This window comes from Rhamphochromis sp. 'chilingali', assembly GCF_963969265.1.
Source record: "Rhamphochromis sp. 'chilingali' genome assembly, chromosome: 16".
In the NCBI taxonomy this organism is placed as follows: Eukaryota; Metazoa; Chordata; class Actinopteri; order Cichliformes; family Cichlidae; genus Rhamphochromis; species Rhamphochromis sp. 'chilingali'.
In genome coordinates this window covers 19,401,941-19,412,917 of record NC_137943.1, presented here as the reverse complement: position 1 = coordinate 19,412,917, position 10,977 = coordinate 19,401,941, and the positions used below count along the sequence as shown (strand labels likewise).

The 10,977-nt window shown below is 39.5% G+C and overlaps 1 protein-coding gene and 1 pseudogene across 2 annotated transcripts; one reads left to right on the top strand and one right to left on the bottom strand.

Annotated features, from left to right (window-relative positions):
- The first annotated feature begins 110 nt into the window (after positions 1-110).
- On the top strand, positions 111-1,925 carry LOC308413060 (elastase-1-like; annotated as a pseudogene). Its single transcript has 5 exons — positions 111-272; positions 392-495; positions 593-652; positions 878-911; positions 1,009-1,925. The product of its transcript is annotated as an elastase-1-like (transcript).
- A 138-nt stretch (positions 1,926-2,063) lies between these two features.
- On the bottom strand, positions 2,064-9,434 carry wrnip1 (WRN helicase interacting protein 1). Its single transcript, XM_080907339.1, has 7 exons — positions 8,689-9,434; positions 7,114-7,308; positions 6,075-6,313; positions 5,366-5,583; positions 4,007-4,162; positions 2,975-3,054; positions 2,064-2,869 (listed from the first exon to the last, which is right to left on the bottom strand). Exons 1-7 carry the CDS (start codon positions 9,328-9,330, stop codon positions 2,588-2,590), a joined length of 1,812 nt encoding a protein of 603 aa, XP_080763465.1. The 5' UTR covers positions 9,331-9,434; the 3' UTR covers positions 2,064-2,587.
- Positions 9,435-10,977: the final 1,543 nt, after the last annotated feature.

The window sequence follows — 10,977 nt, the reverse complement described above, 5'->3', positions numbered from 1 at the left end:
AGGAACAACCTCCTGTAACGTTCCCTCAGATAGCAAAGTTGAAGGAACCCATTACTGAAACTGCTCTTCAGATTGTCCAGTGTGTTATGGAGGGGTGGGAGTCATTGTCCATGATTGCCAGCAGTCTTGCCAGCATTCTGTCACTGTTCACCTCCTCCAGGGTGGCGAGCTTCATGCCAAAAACAGACTCTGCCTTCCAGATGAGTTTGTACAGTCTGTTTGTGTCCTTTGCCTTGATGCCTGGACTCCAGCATGCTACAGCAAAGAAGACGGTTCTTGCAACAGCAGACTGATAAAACATATAGAGCATCTTGCTGCTAACGCTGAAGGATCTGAGCCTTGTGAATGTGATTTCTGATCCAAATCAATCAAAGTTTTCCTTTACTTTCAGGTTTCTTTGCGGTCCTTCTAACCCACTTGTGGAGGGACAATAATTGCACCTAACTGGGTCTTGACAGCAGCACACTGCATCACACGAGAGCGAATTTGTTCTTGGTGTTTTCGTGGCCAGATCACATATAAGCAGCCATTTTGAATACTAAAAAAAAGTGTCATGAAGATGAACTGAAAGCCTTTTTCGTTTCAATTCCAGTTTCTACACATACAGGGTGGTTCTTGCTGAGCATGACATGAACAAAGAGGGACCTGAATAGTTCATTATCATTGAAAAATTCATACACCCCAAATGGAACTGTGTGTCGTGTGGATATGGTGTTGCTTTCTACTCTTTAACTTGTAGGAAAACAATGACACAGTCTATTTTTTTCCTCATCCTTGTTCACAGGAATGACATTGCCCTACTAAAACTGGAGAAGAGAACCACTATCAGGGATGAGGTTCAGCTGGCTTGCCTGATGCTACTCTCACCCACAACCAGCCCTGCTACATCACAGGGTGGGGTCGTCTCTACAGTAAGACCCACTGCTATTGTCAAGTGTGGCACATCTTTGTTAAATTCTAAATACTCAGTTATTATGCATTCGATTTGATTGGTGTTGTGATCTTTAGCCCCCTGCTACACCACAGCAGGTGGTGGATCACAGCGTCTGCAGTTAAAGTGACTGGTGGGGTGGTTCAGTAAAGACAACAATGGTCTGTGCAGGAGGTGAAAGCAAGTCAGCATGCCATGTGAAAAACAACAACAGAACTTTGTTATATTTTTGCAAAATAAACTGTTCAGTGTATGTGTTACGGTTCAGGGTGACTCTGGAGGCCAGTAGTGGTTTTAACCTTTGAACTCCCCCATGGATGCCATTTTTGCCTGGCCTCTTTCTTATTATTGAATCATGAACTCTGACCTTAACTGAGGCAAGTGAAGCCTGCTGTTTTTTAGATGTTGTCCTGCGTTCATTTGTGATCTGGATGAGGTGCTGATGTATTCTTGGGAGTAATTTTGGTAGGCTGTCTACTCTCTGGAGTCCCAAAGCCTTAGATGTGACGTAACCTTTACAGACAGATAGATGTCATCCACTTGTATCAATCTGGAAACTTAACAGTTTCTCATTTGTTCTCGAGTTTCTTTAGATCGTGGCATGATCTTTAAGCATACTTCACTTTGTTATACAGGTTCTGTTAAAGTAATCTTTTTGATTCAACAGGCCTGGCAGTAATCAGGTCAGTGTGTGGTTAGTGAAATTGAACTCTGTTTTCTAAGTTAATTCATAATTTAAGTGGGCCATTTACCTTTTCACACAGGGCCAGGTAGGGTTGTATAGCTTTATTCCCTTAAATTATTTAAAAACTGCATTCTGTATTTACCTGGGTTATCTTTATCTGACATTAAATTTTGTTTTATCTGGAATATTTCATATTCATATTTCATATGTGAAAAAGAACAAATCAGGAAGTCGATGACAGGAATCTGTTTCACTGCCCTGTAAAGAAAATTCTCTCCGAGACAGGTACAAACTCTGGTGATGTTTCTTTGCAGACAACGGCCCAAAACTGATTTAGACTTCATAACATGTGAAGAAACTGAACATTAAAGTGTATAATAAAATGTTTGTATTATGTCTGACTTGCATTTCCTTTAAGCATCTACACATTATAAGAAACATGCAGGATTGAACAGATAAGGAAATGCATTTATTCATTTTAAACAATATATACATGTTTTACAAAGATAAATCCAAACATGGACAGTTTTAAAAAGTCTGAATTAGCATTATGAAAATACAAAGGTGAGTTGGGTGTATTTAGTTACTGTGTCATTGATCTATTTGTATAACTACAAAGCAAATGTAAAAACTATAACATGAGAAATGACCGTTTATAGAATGAGTGCAGTTTTTTATTATTTTTTTCTAACCTTTGTAATTAACAAGTTTGTGACACAAACAAAAAATCTTAACTGCCAGCGTAAATACACAGCTTATATAATAAGCCTTAACTGGTCCTTGTAGCAGCCTCAGTTTTAAAGAACATGACAGCAGTGGTTTTCAAACTGTGGTTCAGTGTGTCAGTACAGCAGGGTAGCTGGACAACTACAGAATAATATGCAGTGAAGCAGAGCTGAGTGGATATAACTTATGTGGAGAAAATAAATTTGCTGTGTTTACTTTTGTGTTTTTTGTTTTTACAAAAGTACTCATGAGTCTGAGGGCTTCCAGGTGAAGAAGTTGATTCCTTGCAGCTCCTCAGGTAAGTACTCCTGCTCTACGGGGTCGCTGAAGGCTGGGTTGTATTTGTAGCCTTTCGAGTATCCCAGCTGTTTCATAAGCCTGGTTGGGGCATTGCGGAGGTGCAAGGGGACGGGAGGCAGGGGACCTTTGTGGCTTCTCAAACAGGTCTTCACATTATCATAGGCCTTGTAGATCGAAACAGACTTGGGTGCTCGTGCCAGATAGACCACACACTGAGCGAGGATCACCTGTTGATCAGCAGATGAAACAAAAGGAAGAAAACTGAGGTGAAGACAACTTTAGGGTTGACAAGACAGGAGACTTCCAGTCACTGATTGGTCCACTGAGCTTACCTCACATTCAGGCATCCCAATGAAATGACAGGCTTGGAAGGCAGAAACAGCCTGAGTAAGAGCGGCGGGATCTGCCATACCTGAAAGACAAGAAGGATGCAACGCTGCAGAATAAGAAGCACTTTTTAAAAAAACATTATGACTACTTTGTCAAGCTTCCTCTCTCTCTCTGGCATTTCAGTCCAGTCAGTAGTTTCGGAACTATTTTCGCAGACAGCGATTTATAGAAGTGTTCCTGAGCTCGTGCTGTGGTTTCCATGACAACGGCGTGCCCGGTTTTAATGCAGCATCACGGGAATCTGATGTTGATTTTCAGCCTTCTCCATTATGCACAGAGATTTCTTTAATCATCAATCTTTTGATAATGTTATGTACTATAGATGATGAGATATTTAAAGTCTTTGTTACATTGAGGAAAATTAGTTCATTTTTTTAACAATTTGTAGATGCAGTTTTTGGCAGATTGCTGAACCTCTGCGCTTTACTTCTGAGAAACTCTCTGCTTCTCTAAGATGCTTTTTTATATCTAATCTTGTTGCTGTAATATTGCCAATTACACTAATTAGTTGCAACATGTTCCTCCAGCTGTTTCTTTGTAGTACCTCTTACTTTTCCAGCCTTTTGTTGCCATGTCCCAACTTTTCTGAGACATATTGTTGCCACCAAATTCAAAATTGCCTTATTTTGTCTTAAAATTGTACAATAAAAAAGTATAAATAGCTCTACTGACATAATAAAGCCAAATGTGGTTAGGATTGTAGAGAAGAAAAACTGGAAAAAAGTGTAAGAAGCCTTTAACTTAGGGATGAACTGATAATGTTTAAAAAAATTATTGGGCTGATAGCAGTGCCCGTATCTTTTTTTTTCTGTGTGTATTTTGATTTTCTTGCTATTTATTAACCCTTTGTGCCAGGGGAAAAAAAAAAAAAAGGTCAATACACACCGGATGATTGCAGCTGGAAAATTCTAAAATATATAAATATATATATGTAAATGTAGAGGTGAGATAATGCAATAATTAAATTCACCTACCCACATCTTCACTGGCAAAGCGGACCAATCTGCGAGCCACGTAGAGCGGATCCTCGCCACCCTCAAGCATACGGCCCAGCCAGTATAGAGACGCATTCTCATGGGAGCCTCTCATAGACTTATGTAACGCTGATATGCAGTTGTAATGCTCTTCACCTTTAAGTAACACACACACACACACACACACACACACACACACACACACACACACACACACGAAATGTTTCAAACAGATAAGAAGATTTTTCTTCAGGTGGCATTCCATCAGCAATTTTCAAACCAAGAGATTGAAGGACATTACATACTGAAAAAAACGACCTTATCTAAAAAAACAAAGACTGATCAGGCAAAAATAGATGAATACCGTCTCCATTAAAGTCATTAGTCAAGCTGAATGATGGCTTCATCTCCCAGTGAAGCAGGGAACAGTAAATCTCCATCTTTTGGGACAGCTGCGTGTTGTGTAACAGGACAGTGTGGAGGACTAATGAGTCTGAGGAGTTCTGTGCATGATGAGCAAAGGTGATAAGAACAGCTAAAACTACAGCAGACTAAAAAAAAAGCACTGATTATAGGTAAACGCGGGCCTTATAAGTTATTGTAATGAGCAAAAACATTAAAATATCAGTTAGCTATGAATGCAATAAAAAAAAAAAAAAGTCTCAAAGCGCTTCGTTTTATGAATCTGGTATGAACGAATAGCACACGCTGCTCTGACGCTCAGCTAAAATACCTGCACTGCACTCACAAGAAACACACAGCACACTTAAATACCTAGCAGGGGCGAAGAAACGCAAGAAATAAGGTTTGTCCCCGTTATATAACGGTGATCAAAGACACTGGGGCGTAATATGATAGAGCTGTTAAGCTCAAAGCATGAAAGTACTCATGACGAGTGCTATAAATGACGCTGCCGAGAGGAATTTAAAAAATGTGGATTTGTAAAGTATGGAGCGATTTGTGCTGCCTAGTGCTGCCCACATCCTTAAAGACAAAGCCTCTTCTTTTATTGAAACAACCGTTATCCCAGGACCTCTGGTGACGTTTTCCAGCAAAACAGACGTAAAAAATTAACAGTTTCAATAAGAAATTAGAGGCAAGAGGCCGGTAATTTCTGCCTCTTGGTCCCACCTGCAAAAACATTTTCCACATAAACAGGATTCCATGTAAGAGTATTGGAAATACAATTGAAAACAGAGGGTGAGGATGATGCAAGCATGGGTCACAGTGTTATGAGCTGGAATATTTATTCAGGCCTAGTTGCACATAGTGACACCCAAAAGACCAGCTTTGATAAAAGGAACTTAAAAGAAAGGAGCGTCGATGCTAAAATGACAATGTGAGTACATCTGCGCTTACCAGCTTTATCATAGAGAATGTGGGACCTTTGGAGACCTTCTTTGACATGCTCTTCTGTCACTAGTATCTCTTGAGGAGAATCGTCGGGTGCTAAGAGGTTTGTTTTGGACATCTGAGCCTGAACAGCCAGCTGGAGACTATTGAGTCCGACTCTTGCGTCGCCATCACAAAGGTAGGCCATGGTGTCCAGGGCTTTTTGCTGAATGTAAATCTTTGGTCTAAAAACATTAAAAATATACACTGTATCAGTGCCTCTACTGTTTAATATGGAATAAAATTGAAAAAATAAAAAACAGATAAATGCTTAAATGCCTTTCATCATGAATATTCTCAGTCTTATGCTCTTCCGTTTTAACCAGCACTCATCTCAAAAACATCTTGATATAAGTCACTGACTGGCAGCAAAATGATTTCATCAGTTTTGTCAAAATGTTGTTTTTTATTTTCCCCCATAAAAAAATAATTAACTAAAACGATGGATTTGTGTAATCTACCTTAAACAGATAGTAGATTATATGCAATCATCGGCTGGCAGCTAACAGGTGATTATAGCTCGTGCTGAACCTCATCTGTCAAACTATCAAACAAAACCAAAGCTGAGACTATTGCTGTGGCTCCATCTTCCGATACCCACTATGTGAGGATTACAAAGATAGTGAGGTTTTTGGTCACGTGTGACACTACAGTCGAGGAGCTTGTGGGAACCTACCTGTGTCCATCTGTTTGGTCTTCATATTTGGGGTTTGTCGAATCTTGTCCCTGGATTCTGATCCCAAGTGTGGCCACAGCTCTGTTCAGGATCGAGCCCATCGCCTCCACAGACAGCTTCTCCAGAACCAGCACCTTGCACCTGCTCAGTAGGGCAGCATTCACCTGGAAGGATGGATTCTCAGTGGTCGCTCCAATCAAAGTGACTGTGCCACACTCCACATGTGGAAGGAAGGTGTCCTACAGACGCAAACACATACAGATTCAAGTGAGACTAATTTTACTGGGCATTCAATAAGGATCTGGACCAATCCTTGTTTCTATTAGACATGGCTGTTATATTACTGTTACACATAATACAGGATTTCACAGGATGCTAGAATTTAAAGCTTCAGTTTTCAGAATAAATACAGTATAGTGCCAAAAGTAGTAATTGGATGTCACCCATCCAAAGCATTGAATTCATGTGTTCTAATCCCTTCCATGGCCACAAGTCTATAAATTCAAGCACATAGGCATGCAGACTGCTTCTACAAACATTTGTGAAAGCTGCAAGGCTGAGTCGTTATCATGTTAAACCCTATAGATTAAGAATAGGATGCTACTCAAGTTCATATGCATCTGAAGGCAGACAAGTGAATACTTTTGGCAATATTTGGTACCAGTAGTGAAGCAGACCTCTGAATAAACTACTGCAAATAAAGGACAATGGATTATATTGATTGATAGAACCATTTAAGATTTCTGTAAAACATAAACATGAACCATTTAGTTACCAATGAATTAGGAGACAAAATGTAAATAAATCGTTTCTACTTATTATTATCAGTCGAAACCCCAAAAATGTATGTTTCCAATAGATCAAAGACATGAGCTGGAGAACTCGTGCTGTTTTTGAAGGGATAAAGATGGTCCCGTAAGCTGTTTATACATACATATACACTCGTGCTGATATACAATCTTATTAGCAGGGGGAAGAACATAAAAAAAAAGTTTGCAACAAGCAGAGTACAACTTTCTGCTCTAAAATACCTCCTCACCTGTTGGGATTTATTGAAGCGGTGAATTTCATCGATGAACAGGATGGTCTTCCTCTTGCACAGTCGGAGCTCGTTTTGCGCTTGCTTTATCACTTCTCTGACCTCATTGGTGGATGTACTGGTGGCGGACAGAGTTACAAAGCGAGCCGTCCCCTTCTTCTTACTGGTGCTGGCAATGATGTGGGCTAGAGTGGTCTGAAATACAGCGAGCCACATGGAGAGTAATTTAACGTAAACTCACAGGCAGAACATGTAATGCAGCTTTCATCGAGAAGTTTCTGTGATGTGTAATCAAGTTAAATGAGCTGATTTTGTGACTCGTCTATTCAATGAGGAAACCTGACTGCGGCAAAGCAGTCGACAGGAGGGTCAAAGAAGAGATAAAGTGTCAGAAAAGCATGCCGACAAAGTCTGGGAATGGCTAGTGACTGCTCAATGAGCCACGCTGGCAGCTCAACATGCCTAAGGAGTCATTAACAAGCTGTACCACCAACCGAGCAGCCACAGATGCCATCATTCACTCTTCCAACACGACAGTTCTACTTGAATACAACAAAGAGTACCACAGCTGAAAATTCACTTAAATCCACTGTATTGGATATTCAGCATTAATCTAGACAATAATTATTTAAAAACATACAAGAAAAAAGGTGCAAAATGGACAAGCCCCAAGTTTCATGCCAAAACTGAGACTGTAATTATTAGAATATAAGAAATTTGCACTCGAATAATTAATCACAATAATTTTTTTTCTCTTACCCACAATAATTTCAGCAATTTGTGGATTATTAATTCAACAGAAAATTGCCATATTACTAAAAGAAAACTGATAAAAGCTTCTTAAATTAAAATATTTTTTGTGTGAACAATCAGAGTAGAGCTTTAAGAATCACTGAATAGATGAAACTTTATAAGTTATATTTAAAAAAACACCTTTAAAGCACTATATGGATGAGGTAGAGTGTTAAATATTTATATGGTTATACTGTACATTAACATTTGATAATTTTATATAATGACATTTTTTAAAGTACAAGTTTTTGTTCAATATCCCTGATTTTCTTTTTTTTTTTAGAAATTAGAACTCAGTCGGTTCAAGCATCTTCAATTCTGAGTACTAGTTGCCGAGAGCAGATGATGACTTATTGTCATCATCTGCATATCATTAATGACAAATTAAAGGAAAACTTTAATGAATGATGCGACACGTCTGACTTTAGTCATCTCGGTTGGTGTTTGGAGAGCGTGGCATAGGACAAGGACAAAACAGCACAGCACGTGATTCACTTAATTTTGAAACTCATCGCCTCCTTTACAATAAGACATAAAACGTGATCATGCCGAAATACTTTGCATTGATTTATAGTGACCTTTGGAATTGACCCAATAATACCGCCCGGTTATCATCTTAGGGGTGAAGGATACAGGTTTTTCCTTTAATTTGTCCCCCACAAATAAAGTGAGGGGAGCTGAATCAGTGGCAATAAGGTGTTTTAACCATCACATATCAAACAGCAGGAAAATACTAAGCAAAGCTGGGGAGAGATGCAGCATCATACTGGGTCACCTCCACACCTTTCCGCATCCCGGGGGTCCCCAGAGGATCAGCGACGGTATTTCCTGGGAGTCAAGAAGTGGCCGGAAGAGACTTTGCTCTCCTACAACTTTATTTTGGCCAAAGTATTCCTCCAGTGTTTCTGGTCTCAGCACCTCCGCCAGAGGTTTGTCTACTGCAAGCAACGTCCGCGGTGACAGACGTTTCGCCGTTTTCAAGCCCTGCCCGCTGGATGCAGGCGCGGGCTGCTGACTCCTCAAAGTCTCTGTACCTGCCGCTCCAAGATCCGCCTCCTCGTTCAGTAAACGTTTCACCCCCTTGTTGGCAGCACTGCCAGGACTTTGTTTACCGACAAACAAACCGTTCCGTTCAGTCTGGACCGGAGGTTTCCCCCTGTTGCTCTGAAACAGCGAAAACATCCCCGGTGACTGCGCGCTGGCCACGGAGGAGGAGCTGGCTGCAGGTTTGATGATAGCCTCGGGACCAGTGCGGGATTTCTTTACGGGAGGTCCGCTCTCGTCTGCTGTGGACGGGCTGCTGTCGGTAACGCCTTTCAGCAGACATATATCCAGATGTCCGTTGATTGTGGCGGACGTGAAGTCTTTAAAACAAACGGGACATTGCACCGAGTCTGGTGCTGCAGCTGTCTTCTCGTTCGCCATGTTGGTTCCCGCTAAACGTTGGACCTTTGATCACGTGACCAAAACAAGGCGTTGACCTTTTGACGTTTTCATTTTTAATGATTAATTTTTTCTTTTTAACCAGCTGTGGTGTGGTGTGTAGATTTAAAAACATTTTTAATGAACATTTTGCCTTTCTAGACGAGTTTTCGGATTACGTTCCTGTGTGCGTTTACGTGCCGATTAGACAGTCCGTCACCAGGAAAGCACATTGTGTCGATAGGTTTAAAAAAAAAAAAAGTCAGAACCTAATTATAAAAAAAATAAAATAAAATAAAATTGGGACTTAAAAGGTGAACCACACAGTTTTTTTTAGCTTCTCTATCCCTCTTTATTTCTAATTATTTTTTAATTGTTTTGTAAGAGTTCAGGGTGAAAGGTATCTGTGCCAGGATGTTTGTAAGTAGCTTTATGTCAAAGTAAAAGAACCTCGGTGAAGTTAATCATATAGTCTTGTGGAGCTGTTTGTTTGAAAGTGTGAATTCCTCTGAAAAGTCGGGAGGACCTGTATGCCCCCAGGCATGCAAGTTGTGGCTGTGGTTTTGCAAGACTGTGGGAACAAGCATTTTAAGTTTTCAGCAAGTTTTCGCTATTCAAATAATTCTCTAATAATTTCTCTATTGTAAATTCTGAATGTGCTTTCTTTATTTCCAGTTAAATGTCTTTTAAATGACCCATTTAACTGTTCTTCATCTTTATCTAATTGTTTATATCTATAATGGAGAAAATGTTTATTGAACTGTATCAGTAAAAATACACCACTGCGAAAATTCACAGTTCATAAGTTTAAATGATAAACTTCTAAGATCTCATATTCAGGATCAATGTCTATCAGTATCCAGAAATAACATAATCAGCAACACTTGTTATAATTTTACAAAACATTTGAAATACATTGGGGGAAAAAGAAACTTAAATCTGACCTCAGTAAATTGAGGAATTCCAGTTGATCAAATATTAAAAATAAAACACAATATTAATAATAGTAATAATATTTAAAAAAAAAAAAACCCAAAAAACAAACCAATAACTAATGTGCCTCAACACTTCTCTGTCTTGTCTGTAAGAAGCAATCTTAGACATGCCTCCACCCAGAAGCCAAAAGTGAGCTCTGTGTTGTGTTTGGCAGAATGACTGGTCAAGTCAGAGGAGGTTTCCAGACATGCTACACATAGCTGTGTAGCTGTGACGTACCACTCTTAGCCAGATAATACATTCTTGGGATTGTGGTTATATATATTCACACACCTTTCACACACGTCTTTATTGCACAATATACTGAAGATATGGTGCTGAGCTTAAAGCTCTTCAGAGCCACCATGAAGTACTGATTAGAAGTTCATTTGTAGTGTCATTTAATAATTATTATATATGAAACTGATACAGCTGGAATCATTGAGTCTAATCCTTCATGTAATAGTCTTTGTGACATTTGCAGTGGGAATTGCATAGCACAGGCTATTGGTTTACACTGGGTCTGTGTTGACAGCGAGCTGGAAACCCATAACAATTCTCTCACTCTTCAGAGTCAATGCTGTGCTGATTTAATTTAGTTTTTCTTCATTCTGTGATTCTCAGTTTTAAAGTGGAGATCAATGGGACAAAAGTGATATAGAAAATTTAAAAAAG

Coding starts and splice junctions, on each gene's coding strand:
- wrnip1 (XM_080907339.1), bottom strand. CDS start 9,330: ATGGCGAACGAGAAGACAGCTGCAGCACCAGACTCGGTGCAATGTCCC. Junction 4,163..5,365: donor CATTCTCTATGATAAAGCTG/GTAAGCGCAGAT, acceptor TGTTACTTAAAG/GTGAAGAGCATTACAACTGC. Junction 2,870..2,974: donor TTGGGATGCCTGAATGTGAG/GTAAGCTCAGTG, acceptor GCTGATCAACAG/GTGATCCTCGCTCAGTGTGT.